The 16,359-nt window shown below is 39.9% G+C and overlaps 1 protein-coding gene across 1 annotated transcript in view; it reads left to right on the top strand.

The window, feature by feature from the left end:
• Nucleotides 1-16,359, top strand: part of LOC148870785 (sodium-dependent phosphate transport protein 1, chloroplastic-like) — a 39,887-nt gene that overhangs the window by 21,439 nt on the left and 2,089 nt on the right. The window contains exon 7 of the mRNA XM_088973798.1: nt 4,209-4,310. Within this exon, the coding sequence (XP_088829924.1) occupies nt 4,209-4,310 (102 nt within the window). The remainder of the gene's footprint in view (nt 1-4,208; nt 4,311-16,359) is intronic.

The following is a 16,359-nucleotide window of genomic DNA, read 5'->3' as shown; positions in this document are numbered from 1 at the left end:
GGATTCTCATTCTCCCTTCTTTTTTGTTCCCATTTCATCACCTTCCACTACTACTAGCTGTAACATTCCGGGTCAACCTAGTGAGACTTCCACTGTGCCAGTTGCTTCTCCAGATTCGGTTGATGCTTCTGAAGGTTTCAGTAAACAAGAGAAAGAGATACTTACATACAGTAGAAGGAAGAAGGCCCCTCAACCTCATGATTGCAACCAGTTGAACTCAGATCAATCTGTCTCTGCAATCCAAGGTAATTCTGATTCACTCAATTCAGATTTGGATCTTCCTATTGCTCTCCGTAAGCCTGTTCGTTCTTGTACCACTCGGCATCCCATAGCCGATTATGTTTCTTACTCACACTTATCCCCTGCCTATCATTCCTTTGTGTCTGCTCTTTCCTCTGTATGTGTCCCTTCCAGGTATTCAGAGGCGGCATCTGATCCAAGGTGGAAAGAAGCCATGAATGAGGAGATGAAAGCCCTAATGAAGCAAGGACATGGGAATTGGTGGACCTGCCAGAAGGGAAAGGCATTGTTGGGTGCAAGTGGGTATTCACAGTAAAGCACAGGGAAGATGGGTCAATTGAGAGGTACAAGGCCAGACTTGTGGCAAAGGGATTTACACAAAAGGAAGGAATTGACTACAAGGAAACCTTTGCCCCAGTAGCAAAGCTCAACACAATCAGGGTTCTACTGTCACTAGCAGCAAAATTCTCTTGGGAACTTCATCAGCTGGATGTGAAGAATGCCTTCCTAAATGGTGATCTTCATGAAGAGGTATTCATGGAACCCCCACCTGGATATGATGTTGGAAAGAAGGTATGTAAACTAAGGAAAGCATTATATGGTTTGAAGCAATCTCCCCGGGCATGGTTTGAGAGACTTTGTTTGGCCATGAAGAAAGTAGGGTACACTCAGAGCAGTGCAGATCATACATTGTTTACAAGGAGACAGGATGACAAACTTACAACACTCATTGTGTATGTGGATGATATGGTGATTACTGGAAATGATGTGAAAGAGATGAAGAGGCTGAAGGAGTTCTTAGCTTCAGAATTTGAGATCAAAGACCTAGGAAATCTGAGATACTTTCTTGGAATTGAAGTTGCTAGATCAAGAGAAGGAATCTACATATGTCAAAGAAAGTATGTGCTAGATCTCCCAGAGGAAACAGGCATGATGGGGTGCAGGCCAGCAGACACTCCAATAGAACCAAGCCATGGATTACAAGAATCAATGGGTGAGGAATACTGTGATAAGGAAAGGTACCAAAAGTTGGTAGGAAAACTGATATACTTATCCCTTACTCGGCCAGACATTGCCTATGCAGTGCATGTTGTCAGTCAATTCATGCACTCACCAAAGACCCCTCATATGAGAGCAGTGGAAAGAATCCTCAGATACTTGAAGACTTGCCCAGGGAAAGGAATTCTATTCAGAAAAAACAGCAGACTTGAAATTGAAGCCTACACTGATGCTGATTGGGCTGGGTCCGTTGGAGACAGAAAATCAACCTCAGGTTACTGTACATTCTTGGGAGGAAACCTAGTCACATGGCGTAGTAAGAAGCAGAATGTTGTGGCTAGATCAAGTGCAGAAGCAGAATACCGGGCTATGGCACACGGGGATGCTGAACTCTTATGGCTCAGGACTCTCCTTAATGAGCTTGGTATCAAGACTGAGGGTCCTCTCAAGCTGTATTGTGATAATAAAGCTGCTATCAACATTGCCAACAATCCTGTGCAGCATGACAGGACAAAACATATTGAAATTGATCGACACTTTGTCAGAGAGAGAATTATTTAAGGAGAACTTTGTGTGCGTTATACTCCATCAGAGATGCAGATTGCAGATGTATTAACTAAAGGGCTGGCATCAACGAAGTTCAGGGACATACTTGGCAAGCTAAACATGATTGATATTCATGCTTAGCTTGAGGGGGAGTGTTAGAATGTTAGAGTGATGTTTGGCTGATAAGAGTTCTTATTAGCCCATTCTTATGTTTAACTTATCTTGTAACTGGGCTTGTGTTAATGGGCCTAATCCTGTTTAATGGTTTAAGTCATCTGGGTGTCCCATCACCAATCAGGGGCATCTCAGTAATTTCTTGTACCTTGTACTATATTCATCTATAAATAAAGGACTGGTCGACTGGATAGTACAGTTCGACATTCTCTTCAGTTTTGTGGTTCTCTTCTCTTCCTTGCTACTTTGAGTATAGCTCTTCAGATTACATTATTGTTGTTGTTGTTGCACCAACCATCGTGACTAATTTATATTCATGAGTTGTTTTCTCTATGTTCTCAAAACAATATTAAAATGCATATATAATATTGCAATTGGTCCCAACTCAAATACTGCTAGATGAGCATGAATCTATAAACCAATGAACCAAAATGTACAGCTTGATTCTAGAATGGTGGTTATGTAAAGAACAATTATAAAGTGAACCCTTTATTGGAATCAACAGTGCGTAATGCATAGAAAAATACCAGGACGCGTCTCTAAACAGAGGATATGCAAAAATACTAAATAACACAATTTATGTTTTTTAGTGTTATCATGTTTGGTACTATGTATGCCCAAGTGGCTTCTAGCTTGTTAGACCAAATATTATTCAAGGATCTGTTTCTTTATTAACCATGGTCTTAGAGATTGACTTAGAGAATACATAAAAATAGGGTTATATAAAGATAATCTGGAAGCTTTTTAGGTTAGAAGGGACTGTCCACCAGATATATTGATGCAACAAATGTGAGGCCATGGATTTGAGACATCAGAATGTCCTATCACAGTGGGTAGTCGCCAAATGTTGGTGTTAACTCTGTAACTTTTATGCTTTAGTAATGTATGAGTTAATTGAGCATCTATAGGAAGAAACCCAAGGGTATAATTTTTTGGTAATGGCGTAATCTTGATTGAGAGACTAGGGAGGTTTAATTTGGTTCACATTGAAGGATCTGAAATGGTATGGGGGCTGAAAAGAACATGGTTATCAGTAGTGAGAGAAGACTTGAGAATGTGTGGTTAACAGAATGTGGCTCCAAGTAGAGCAGAATGGTGGGCTACGATTTGTGTGGTCCATCCCAACAGTTGAGATAAGGATTTCTGATTTGGAAAACATTTTTAAAGGTCTATTGAAGGTATGCAGAAAATAAATTCATGTATATTAAGGTGTTTCTCTCCAAATAGATTCCTTGTTTATATATGTTTAATCTGTACTTGGGTAGAATAAGTAAATGAAAAACCTTTGACATACTATTCCATTTTCATATTATGATTCATTATGGTCATAATATCTGTACACTGATGCCTGATTGGTGAGTTGATAAGTCAATGGGTTTTCTAGTGTGAAAGCTAGATAGTAGACCTGTGTTCAGAACCTTTTCCCCACCTACTAACTGTTGTCCCCTAAAACACTTTTTTGTAAAGAAAAAGAGGGAAAGGATATGCAGTATAGGCTGCTATTTCAGAACTCCTGCTAAACAGATAATAGACTATATTATACATATTAAATCAGGTGATATTTATCTTTGAATATATGTTATGTCTGCTAAACTCCAGAGATGATTTGAACTGATTGACATACTATTCCATATTCATATTATGATTCATTATGGTCATATTATCTGTACACTGATGCCTGATTGGTGAGTTGATAAGTCAATGGGTTTTCTAGTGTGAAGGCTAGATAGTAGACCTGTGTTCAGAACCTTTTCCCCACCTACTAACTGTTGTCCCCTAAAACACTTTTTTGTAAAGAAAAAGAGGGAAAGGATATGCAGTATAGGCTGCTATTTCAGAACTCCTGCTAAACAAATAATAGACTATATTATACATATTAAATCAGGTGATATTTATCTTTGAATACATGTTATGCCTGCTAAACTCCAGAGATGATTTGAACTGATTGTGGTGGCCTATCCCCATGAATCTGATTCTCTTTTTTTCCTAAGATGATGGGGTTTGTCACTTAAGCCATGCAATAGATATTGGAAAAATGAGACTGAAGATGGGCTTCTGGGTGGTGAATTGAGAATCATTTTTGGTTGATTATAATTTTTTTTCATATATGAAGTGTTGCTCTCCTTATCTTATGTCCTTACTTTACTAGCCAGTCTTCTTCCAGTAGAGATTTATATGCATTGCAGACCATTAATACAAGTTTTCTATTCCATTGTTTATTTCACCTTGTTTTGTGCCTGAATTTGCAGATTATGCAGACGATTGGGTTTCTTGGTCCAGCCTTCTTTCTTACTCAGTTGAGTCATGTTAATTCTCCTGCAATGGCAGTTCTATGCATGACTTGTAGTCAGGTTTGTTCCTACGACCTATTAAATACAGTGGTGGCTGTAAACTACTCAGTTTGCAATCAGTAATCTGTTCACTATCCAAATTTGTCCCTCACTTCAACTCTCTTGGTTTGTTCATACAGTTATTCTTTGTACAACAAAATGGAAGGCTTTGTGAATTAGCCTTTCAAGTAGATCCGAATTATGCAGTTTGAATAATATTTCTCAGTCAGCAGGATTTTTCTTGGCATTTATTTTAATTATTGGATCTTAAGTGGAAATATAAAATGAATTCTGTTGTGGTCTTCCATTAGTTCCTAAATTTGAAACTTAGTTGATTCTGATAGATAATCCTTGTCCCATTTACAAAATCATTTGGTGAAAATCAATTTTGCTTCTCATGAAGGGGGGTCATTGTAAATGTTGTACATGGGTTGACAAGTTTTACTTGTTCATGTGCTGATTACATACATGTATATTGATATACAAGGGCCGAACTGAGAGGGCTACAGAACAGGTCTAGAGGTCTTACAATTACAGCTCAAACAGACTAGTAGACCTCAACTGGGTGCCCAGCACCCTGACCTGCAGGCCCTTAGCTGTGGCAGTCCAAGAGACCAGTTTGCTAAATGAGGTAGAGATTAGGCAGTTTACATCCATGATACAGTTTTGGAATATTCTTCTGTTTCTCTCCAACTAAATAGTATAAATAACTGCAGCAGGAACTGTCTTCCAGACACATTTAGCCAACTTTGACAAACCTTGGAGCTCCCAGCACCAGAGTAGATCCTTCACAGAGGTAGGCATGACCTAGGATACACCCACCAAGGAGAGATAATGGTTCCAAATTTCTGCAGAAAAAGGGCAATGCAGAAAAAAATGATTGTTGTCTTCTTCTTCATGGCCACATAACACACTGCAAATCTTGTAGCTGAACTCCTCTCCTGGCCAGGTTCTTTTTAGAGAGACTTCTATCTAGCACCACAGCCCACAACAGAGCATTAACTTTTGAAGGAGGAACTGGATTCCAGATTTTCTTTGCTGGAATATCAACTCTGCCTCCAGTTACTAGGTCCATAGCAAAGGATTTAACAGAAAATAGCCATCTGTAGTCTAGTTCCAGCTCCAAGAGTCTTCTTCCAACTGGTTTAAAGGCTGCGAAGATAGCAACTGGAACAATTCAGCCACTGATCTATTTCCCAGTCTTGGAACTGTCTTCTGAAGCAAGGAATCCAAGTGACACTGTTATCTCCCCCTTCATAGCACTCAGCAACCAAAGCATCCTGGTTTTCTGCAAGCTGGAATAACTGGGGGAAGGTCTCAGCTAGAGGCCTGTTATTGCACCAAGGATCTTTCCCGAAACTCAGTCTGTGACCGGACCCCAGCCTAAGAGGCAAGCCTCTGTTGAAAAGTGGGGCCACCTCCATGTTTTTCTTCCACAGGGAACACCCCAAAGTGGGGAGATTTGAAGCTGTTGTCCAATCCCCTCTATCTGTTCCATATTTTGCTGCTATTAGACTCCTCCACCAACTTTCCTTTTCTTTCTCAAATCTCCAAAACCCATTTCCCCAATAGAGCCTTGTTGAAGATGATGTAATCTTAGTTATGTGCCGCAAGGGCACTGTTAATGTCGACTGTGTAGGGGTATTTTAGTCTTTATGTTTATGTTTAAGTTGCTGACGTGTAATGTTCTATTAGTAGTTGTGTCCCTCACTTAAGTAGAGGCAAAGGAGTCCTTTTATGAATCAATAGAAACATTTCCCCAATAGAGCCTTGTTGAAGATGATGTAATCTTAGTTATGTGCCGCAAGGGCACTGTTAATGTCGACTGTGTAGGGGTATTTTAGTCTTTATGTTTATGTTTAAGTTGCTGACGTGTAATGTTCTATTAGTAGTTGTCCCTCACTTAAGTAGAGGCAAAGGAGTCCTTTTATGAATCAATAGAAACATATAAATTGATCTGGCCGACTAGAGAGAGAGATTCTCTCTTGTTCGGACCAGATTTCTCTCCATCTGAGTTTTCTTCTCTTCTTCTTCTTCTTCTTCTTCTTCTTCTTCTTCTTCTTCTTCTTCTCTTCTTTCTCTTACTTCTACAGTCACCATTCTAACAGAATTCAAAGGCAGATTGGATTATAATATGGTATCAAAGCTAGGTTGAGAAAATCGAATCTGCCCAGAATTCTGATCTTCATGCATCCAGTCTAGGGTTTTCTTCTTTTTTCTTCGCCATCAGTTGGAGATAAGGAAAGGGGCTGAAAAGGAGTGATCGCCCTCTTCCCTTGGAGGTTTCTATGCCTCCAGTCATGCAGTTCGTAGGTTTTTGCTGTGGTTTGTAGGAAGCCCCCCCTAATTGATGAAGAAAAGAGGGCTGATTCGAGTGATGCAATGGAGTGTCGAGTACAATTTGTTTTTTTGGTGATTAGGTAAGTGATTTTTATGCAGTTTTTATTGTGAATCAAATGGTGGATGTGTTCCAAATCGTGTGGTGAAAATTCAGGCTGTAGTGTGTTAGGGTTTATGCAGATTTCAATGTGGTTTGAAGGGGGAGTGATCTTCGAGTAGTGTGGTGAGGTTTCAGGTAGTCATGTGGTAGGGTTGTGGTGTAGTGTTGAGGGCCCACAAATAGGATCTCGTCACGAGTTGATCCATGGGGAAAACCACCTGTTTTCCCTTGTTCCTTCCTGCTCTTGATGAACCTATCTTGACGCCTTGGTGATTTGTTCAAGAGATCACCAACTCTCCTAACTCACTTTTAGACTGAATATTTGATATCTTCATTCAATAATGGTGTCTCCTTAAATAGGAGATTACAAGAGTCCTAATCCTAGGGAGATCTCCTGGTCTATCTTGATAAGAATAAGATAAGTCTCTCTTAATCCTAATCTGATAAGATAAGATAAGATAATCAACTAATAAGATAAGATAAGAACAAGTAAGATAGTCTAATCTAATTTGGATAAGACTGCTATTGCTGAACTGGGTAGGATGAGAACTTTGAATCACTACTGCTGCTGGCGGTGGTCAGGTCCTTGCTGCTGTTGGCGGCGATGATACTTCTTTCCGAGGAATGCGTCCATAAGAACAGTGAAGAATTCAGCAATAACAGGTGCTGAGAACAGTGTGGTTTAGTGTGCAGTGTGGTGAGAGGTGAAATCAGAAAAAAGAATTTGTTTTTTCAGCCATGGGAGACAACAGTGACAGTAATACTAGTGTGATGGTTCCTACTGACTACTTGAATGTTCAGATGACCTCTATCAAGTTGAATGGAGAAAATTATGTACCTTGGGCGAAATTTGTAGAAGTCTTTCTTAAAGCAAAGAAGAAAGTGAAACACATAAGGAGAGGAAAAACCCTCTACTGAATCTCACGAGTATGGTGACTGGGAATACTATGCTAGCATGAGAAACCTTCGTAATGAGCTGAATGTGTATCACCCCCTCACCTCTGATGTTAAAATTCAGCAACAACAGAGAGAACTAGATGTGACCAGATTTTTGGTGGGGCTGGAGTCTGAATATGAACCAGTGCGGTCATAAATACTAGGAGGATCAGCTCTCCCTTCCTTAGAAGAGGTATTTGCTCGACTTAAGAGAATTTCTATTGGATCTACTGAGAATTCTAGTGTTTCTGATAGATCAGCCTTTGCAGTATCAAGGGGTCGTGATGTTAGAGATGGAGCTCGGAGAGCTCAATCTGGTCGTAGTGGTAGCAGTGGACCAGCATATGGCCATAGTGGTGGTGCTGGACCTATGTATAATCGTGATGGTGGTCTGGAGGTCGAGAAGTACGTCAACAGCTCCCCAAACATCTCTTTCTCCTCTCCAGTGGCACTATCGATTTGGTCGTCCGTCACTGAAAGTTTTGAAGTCTCTTGTTCCTTCATTGAGTCATCTTTCTGCTTTGGATTGTGAGTCATGTCAGTTGGGGAGACATCATCGTGTTCCCTTTAGTCCTAGGGTTGATAAACGTATATCGAGTCCTTTTTCTTTAGTTCATTCAGATATTTGGGGTCCTAATAAAGTAATGTCATAAATGGTTATAGATACTTTGTTATTTTTGTTGATGATTATTCAAGGATGACGTGGCTTTATCTAATGAAAGAAAGGAGTGAATTGTTTACCATTTTCCAAAAATTTTATGCTGAAATTCGCAACCAATTTGGTGTACACATTAAAATTCTTCTTTGTGATAATGGTCGTGAATATTTTTATACACCATTTCAAGAATATTTGGAACATGGCATTACCCATCAGACTTCATGTACCTACACCCACACAACAAAATGGGGTGGCTGAGAGAAAGAATCATCACCTTTTGGAAACTGCTCGATCCCTCATGCACCATATGAATGTACCCAAACCTTTTTGGAGTGATGTTGTGCTTACTTCTTGCTTCCTGATTAACCTGATGCCCACATCCATCATTGATGGTCATTCTCCTTTCACCACTTTGTTTCTTACCTTGTCTCCGTTTCCCCTTTCTCCTCGGGTTTTTGGGTGTGTCTGTTTTGTTCATAATCTGGGACCGGGAAGGGACAAATTAGATGCACGATCCATTAAGTGTATCTTCCTTGGCTATTCCCAGCACCAGAAAGGGTATGTGTTATAATCCTAGTTCTCGGCATTCCTTTGTGTGTATTGATGTTACTTTCTTTGAGTTCATTCCGTTTTTCTCGGGGTCGCGTGATGTTTCTTCCTCCTCACCACCCCCTCTTCCACTTCCAGTTGCGGATCCCATTTCCCATGTTCCAGCTATGACCAAATCTTTGCCTCCGGTGCCACCACTTGTTGAACGGCCACCTATTCGTCAAGTGTATACACATCGCCAACATGTATCGGCTCCTCCTCCAACTCCATCATCATTGACAAATCCGGTAGTTGTTCCCACACCAGCCCTAACCCCGGTTTCTGAACTTGGTCTTCCCATTGCCTTGCGGAAAGGTAAATGCAGTTGCACCCTTCATCATATTTCTAATTATGTTTCTCTCACTCACCTTTCTGCTTCCCATTGCCAGTTTATCTCCTTGTTATCCTCTATTGTTGTCCCTATGGATGTCTAGGAAGCTCTTGCCTCTCTAGGGTGGCACCATGCAATGGAAGAAGAACTCTCAACTCTAACTCATAATCATACATGGGACCTCACCACACTTTCTCCTAGTAAGCAAGTTGTCGGTTATAAGTGGGTATACACTGTTAAGTACTTACCTGATGGTAGTATAGAGTGGTTGGAAGTTAGACTAGTTTCTAAAGGGTACTCCCAAACATATGGTATTGATTACATGAAGACCTTCTCTCCGGTTGCTAAGATTGGTTCAGTTCGTGTTATGATATCTCTAGCTGCTATGTATGATTGGCCTCTCTTTTAGCTTGATATCAAGAATGCTTTCTTACATGGTGATCAACTTGAGGAGGTCTATATGAAGCAACCGCCGGGGTTTGTTGCTCAGGGGGAGGATGGTAAGGTGTGCCAACTAAAGAAGGTCATTTATGGACTTAAACAGTCTCCTCGTGCATGGTTTGGTAGGTTCAATGAGGTGGTAAAGAAGTTTGGTAAGAAACAGTGCCAGGTTGATCACTCAGTCTTCAGTCATGACTCTCAGTCTAGGAAGATCCTATTGGGGGTATATGTAGATGATATTGTCATTATCGGGAATGATAAAGTGGAAATTGATAGGTTGAAGATCTTTCTGCAGGAACACTTTCAGACAAAGGACCTTGGTAAACTAAAGTATTTCTTGGGGATAGAAGTAGCAAGGTCTAAGCATGGTATTAATTTGTTCAAAGGAAACATGTTCTTGATTTGTTGGAAGAAATAGGATTGTTAGACGCCAAACCAGCTAAAACACCTATGGAAGCAAATACTAAGCTGAGCAGTGATATGGGTGAAGAGTTTGAAGATCCTGGAAGGTACTGGCAGTTGGTAGGTAAACTAAACTACCTAACCATTACTGGCTAGATATTTCATTTGCGGTTAGTATGGTAAGTCAATTCATGTAGAAACCTCGGGTTCCACATTGGGATGCAGTTCTAAGGATTGTGAGGTATTTAAAGGGGGCTCCTGGTCGTGGCTTGATATATAGAAGTGGAGGAAAACTTGAAATAGAGGGATATATTGATGCTGATTGGGCTGGCTCTATATCTGGCAGGAGACCCACTACAGGCTATTGCACTTTCCTTGGGGGTAATCTGGTGACATGGAAAAGTAAGAAACAGACAATTGTGGCAAGAAGTAGTGCAGAGGTAGAATATAGAGCTATGGCACTTACTACTTGTGAGTTAGTGTGGTTGAGAAATCTTCTACAGGAGATGAGATACTCTATTGACACTCCAATGAAACTCTATTGTGACAATCAGGCCGCAGTCCATATCTCTTTTAATCCGGTGTTTCATGAGAGAACCAAGCATATAGAGGTTGACTGTCACTTTGTGAGAGAGAAGGTGCTGAGTGGAGTGATAGATACTGTATATGCTAACACAGGAAACCAATGGGCAGATCTGTTCACCAAGGATTGAGTCGAGGGAGAGTGGACCACATATGTAACAAGCTGGGACTATATGATATATATTCACCAGCTTGAGGGGGAGTGTTAATGTCAACTGTGTAGGGGTATTTTAGTCTTTATGTTTATGTTTAAGTTGCTGATGTGTAATGCTCTATTAGTAGTTGTGTCCCTCACTCAAGTAGGGGCAAAGGAGTCCTTTTATGAATCAATAGAAACATATAAATTGATCTGGCCAACTAGAGAGAGATTGATTTTCTCTCTTGTTCGAACCAGATTTCTCTCCATCTCAGTTTTCTTCTATTCTTCTTCTCATCTTTCTCTTCTACAGTCACCATTCTAACAGAATTCAAAGGCAGATTGGATTATAATAGGCACTTATGTCTTTTCATTTATTTTTTACTTCTTATGTTGTCGCCCTAATATTTAAATAAATGTCTTTTCATTTATTTTTTTTATTTTTCCATTTATTTTTTATTTCTCTTCTCTTCTTCACTCTTGAATAAAATCATGGTATCAGAGCAGGACCGTACCCTGTAAAAGGGGTTTTTTATCTGATCGAAGATCTTACAAATCACATACCTGGACTGAGAATGAGAAAACTAGTTCGACCTGCACTAAGAACTGTTGCCGGACCCTATTCTATTAATTTTTAAACAGAAACTGAAAAGAAAATCACACTCAGAGATTGGTGGATGATTGATTGAGTTTTTTGTAGAGGTCGGTGGCTGTTTTTCTTCTCTCCCATTCTTCTCTAGACTGTAACTTCCAAAATCAGTCGAACTGATCAGGAACCTAGACTGATGTTCGTTTTTATCACTGGCTCTTGGTATTGTTACCAAGAACATCCTAAAATCTGCCCTAGCCGAATGGTGTAGGCATGTTTAATGACCTCTGTAGGTTGGTGATCCAAAACTGTATGGGTGAAGAACCTGTGTAGGTCATGTGTGACCTGGTTCAGATGAAGAAATACATCAGCAGAAGTGTAGATGTTATGTGTGTCTGGAACTAGCCCTTGTGAGGTGGTTAGACCTGTAAATTTGTGACAGCAGGTGCTGTGTTACTGTGACTGCAACCCTTGTGAGGTCAGTTAGACCTGTAAATCTGTGACAGCAGGTGCTGTGTTACTGTGGCTGGCTGCATTTTGACCTTAAATCTTACAGTGGGGGTTGTGTGTTTGTGAGTGTGTCAATTGCGGGAGGAGGGTTGTAGGTCTAAAACTTCTGCTAGCAGCCTTTGTTATGGCCTCTAAAGACTCTGCAACTTTTGGAACCTCTTTTAATCAAGGAGGAATGAACAACAGTCTTGACTCTATGAACTTTCCAACAACCATTACTCCCTTAGATGGCAGAAATTATTTGACATGGTCTAAGGAGATGCAGCTGTACATCACATCCCAGGGTAAGGCAGGGTATATCAATGGAAAAGTGAAGGAACCTAGGACCGGTACTGCTGAATATGATAAGTGGGACCAGGAAAACTGTGTGATTATGTCATGGCTTTTGACTACTATGCTACCATCAGTTAAGCAGAAATTTATGTGGGCTGAAACAGCCAAGGAAATTTGGGAACAAGCAAGGTCAACTTATTCCGAGCAGAGACACTATGCTAGAATCTATCAATTGCAAGCTGAGTCGGCAACATGCAAACAAGGGGAAAGAAGCTTATCCACCTACTACTCTATCCTTACATCTATCTGAAAAGAGTTAGATTACTATCAGAACATTGGTTGGGAGAGTGAAAAGGATGCCAAAGCTTACAAACAGTTAGTGTCACAACAACGGGTGTTTGCTTTTTTGTTAGGGAGATGGTTAGAAAAGGGTTGATGATAAAGATAAATTGTGGTGCACTCATTGTTAGAAATCCAAACACACACGGGAGACATGTTGGGAATTGCATGGAAAGCCAAAGTGGGCACAAGACCTAAATAATAAATCAGCTCAAGAACAGAACAAGAAACCAAATCAGAAGAGGTTCACCTCAGCTAACTTGGCCTCTCATAAGTCATAGAGTGGAGGAACTACTATGAGCTCTCAGGATTTCCCCCCTAGGTCTGATCTCAAGGAAAATATTATCTTTGCCTCCCGTGACCATTTGGAACAATATGGTAGGGTTCTCACACAAGCAGATTTTGGACCCACTCCTTCAACCTCCTTTGCTTCTACCTCAGGTAACTTAGCTTTTGCATTCCATGTGTCTACTAATACCTCCAAATCTCCATGGATTATTGATTCTAGTGCTTCCAATCACATGACTGATAAGTCAACCTTTTTCCAATCATACACCCTTCTTTCTAGTAAAGATAAAGTGAGGTTAGCCAATGGGTCCTTCTCCTCCATTGCTGGTCGAGGATCTATATCTTTGCCATTCGGCTTACCTCTATCCAATGTTTTACATGTTCCAAAGCTGCCTATTAATCTACTTTTTATACTGCATTACACAATCTTTGAACTGTTCAGTGACTTTTTTTCCTCAATCTTGTGTCTTTTAGGATTTGGCCTTGGGAGGACAATTGGTAAAGGGAACATGGTGAATGGTCTCTATGTGCTGCAGAATAAAATTGGTCTTGTGGCCTCAGAGTCTTTGAGTCAGTCAAATAAAAGTCAGGTTACTTTGTGGCACAATCGTTTGGGTCATATGTCCTTTGAGTCTTTAAAGTATTTGTTTTCGGAATACATGTTTCACTTTCTTCTTGGCCTTCAGAAACACTTCCACCGACTTGGCCCACGGAACATAGTTTTCACCGTTGAGTTTGATGGATGTCATTTGTACACTTAAAAAATCAGGAGATATCATCACACTCGATTTCTGGTCACCACTTGACTCACCAATTGATGCCTTTGCACTCTACGAAGCTGGTCACGAAAACAAATTTCAGCTACTGCACTACTGTCCTATTTCCACACCAACACACTTAAAAGTCACCACTAGCCTACCCTAGCATGCATTCGGCCACTGTGAACACCACTAATCTACGCACTGGCAGATTTAAAAACGCCCAGAATCACTCTTGAAACTTCTCATTAGAGAGCAGACCACAACCACTACACCCACTTGACCACCACAGCTGTCACATATAGTGACAGCAGTCCTCAGACAGACAAAACCTTGGATTTCTTGTTCACTTGAACTGCTGTAGTTGCCTACTGTCACCAGAACCAGAAATCTGGGTTACTTCACAGTCCTTTAACCCAGATTTCTCACACCATAAAAAAAAAGGTTGCTGCAGAACCCTTACTGTCGTGAAACCTTAGGTATTGCTGCAGAAATAGAAACCCTAATATCACAAACTACTAGATGTTGCCACAGGTACCTGGGTTCCTTCTCTAACCCAGATTTCTCACGCCCAGAAAAAAAAAAAAAAAAAAAAAAAACAAAAAAAAAAACGAAAATGAAGGAGAAGACAGAAGGTTGCAGTCAGCTTCTAATACTGGCGCTCTGATACCACGAAAGTGTTCAGCCAAACAGAGAAGAGGAGAGAGAGAAAGAAGAAAGGAGAAGAGAGAGAGAAAGTGTCGAACTGGTTAGACTCTTCATCTAACCCAGTCGACCATATACTTGCATTTGAAAATATAAGATGCAAAAGACTGAAATGACCTTGCACGTGAGGAGACATACAGCCAACATAATACATAAAGTGAAAAGATGAAAATACCCTTTTCTAACTGACTCTAACACATACTAATGTGTGGGGACCATACCATGTTCCTTCTATGGGTGGCTACCGATATTTTCTTTTATTTGTGGATGATTTTTCTCGGAGAGAACTAAACATATAGAGGTTGACAAACGCTTCATTAGGGAAAAATTGGAAAAAGGAGAAGTTTGCACTCCCTACATCAGCTCTGAGGAACAACTTGTAGACATCCTTACCAAATGATTAAACTCCATGCGGCACTATAATCTTTGTGACAAGTTGGGGATGATTGATATCTATGCCCCAACTTGAGGGGGAGTGACGTAATCTTAATTATGTGCCGCAAGGACACTTATGTCTTTTCATTTATTTTTTTATTTCTTATGTTGTCGCCCTAATATTTAAATAAAAAGTCTGGCGCCGCCAGAATATATCATTCGATCTCCATCTTCTCTTCTTTTCCTTTTCTTCTTTCTTCTTCTTCTTCTTCTTCTTCTTCACTGTTGAATGAAATCAGAAGATTTTCAATTTTCTAATCCCCAAACCTCCTTTTGTCTTTTGGCAAGCACACCTGGTCCCAGTTGACAAGATGAAGCTAGTAGTTAGCAGGTTGTGATTGCCAGAAATGAGGAGGTTTTTCAGGGTTTATGTTTAGTTTTCAGATATAAAGAATAGGGCTTCTATCTGGTCTAGTTATCCTTAGCAAAAATTTATAATAAATTGTGATTTACTATTAATTTGTAAAATTTACTAGGACCATCAGTTGGGCTGTTTTCATGGTTTTCAAATTTGAGATGAAACATTAAAGTTAGTGTGATCTTGGGGAAGGGAATTATAGTATGATAGTATAATACCAAGATCTTTTACATTGTTTTGATTGAAGTTATATTAAAAGTAGGCTTGTTGTTGTCGATATATTGTGTGGTGAGCCTTGTTATTTAGGATTTTATCTTGTGTTTTAGCCATATCCCCGTCCTTATTTATTCATTTAGTATGAAAGCCACTCAATGCCATTGATGTAGGAGTAGGACAGGGAAGGGGTAACCTATAAATTAAGTATGCTAAACTGCAATTGCAGGTATTTCTCCACTGGATTTCTTATTCTTCCATGCTTGCATCACCTTTATAGCTTTTTCGTCTATCTTTTCTAGATGTTACTTCTCAGAGAACCATTCAACCTAAAAGCTTAAGCTATTAAGTGAGGTCCTTGAATAGGTTTTATTCTCTAACATGCCCCCTCACACGAGGGCCCATTGGGCTTGAAGCGTGGACAGCACAGGCCCACCCATACCTTGTGCTGAAACTCAATTAGTTATAGTGGGAGTGGCGAGAATAAAAAACTGGACCACTTGGTCAAAGTGGCTTTGATACCATCTCGGAGAACCATTCAACCTAAAAGCTTAAGCTATTAAGTGATGTCCTTGAATAGGTCTTATTCTCTAACATTACTCTAAATCATGAATAAATTCCAGCTTTATCATTGAGTAGTTATAATTGCTAATATAATCCTTTTATGTGAAAATATGAAAAAAAAAAGCGGTGCCCCTTATCATGTACTCCTATACTCCTAATATTGTGCTTCAATCTGGTATCAATGTCATATGGCAATAATTTCTAGATGAAAATGATAGAAGAGCAAGTTCATAACAGCAGATTTTCAACTTCTCAAATTGAATTTTGCTTTTTCAAAAAAAAAAAAAAATCCATAGGATAGTAGGATAAGAAATCCACCAAGAGAGAGCCTTAAAAATTGGAAATACTACACAAGTCAAATGCCAGCTTGCAGTCATGATATGCATGAAATGGAGTTTACACAAAAGATACAGGAAGTTAATTCTTGAGAGGGAATGGAACAAGTATGGTCTTCCCCTATTGGGAAGTGTTAGTAAACCAAAACTGGGGTTATTTTCCATGCACTATATTAGAGTGGTTTATGA

Source organism: Nelumbo lutea, chromosome 2 (genome assembly GCF_056320005.1).
Source record: "Nelumbo lutea isolate HS-2025 chromosome 2, American lotus-T2T, whole genome shotgun sequence".
NCBI classification, from domain to species: domain Eukaryota; kingdom Viridiplantae; phylum Streptophyta; class Magnoliopsida; order Proteales; family Nelumbonaceae; genus Nelumbo; species Nelumbo lutea.
Note: the sequence above shows the minus strand (reverse complement) of the source record. Positions and strands in the feature narration are given on the sequence as shown.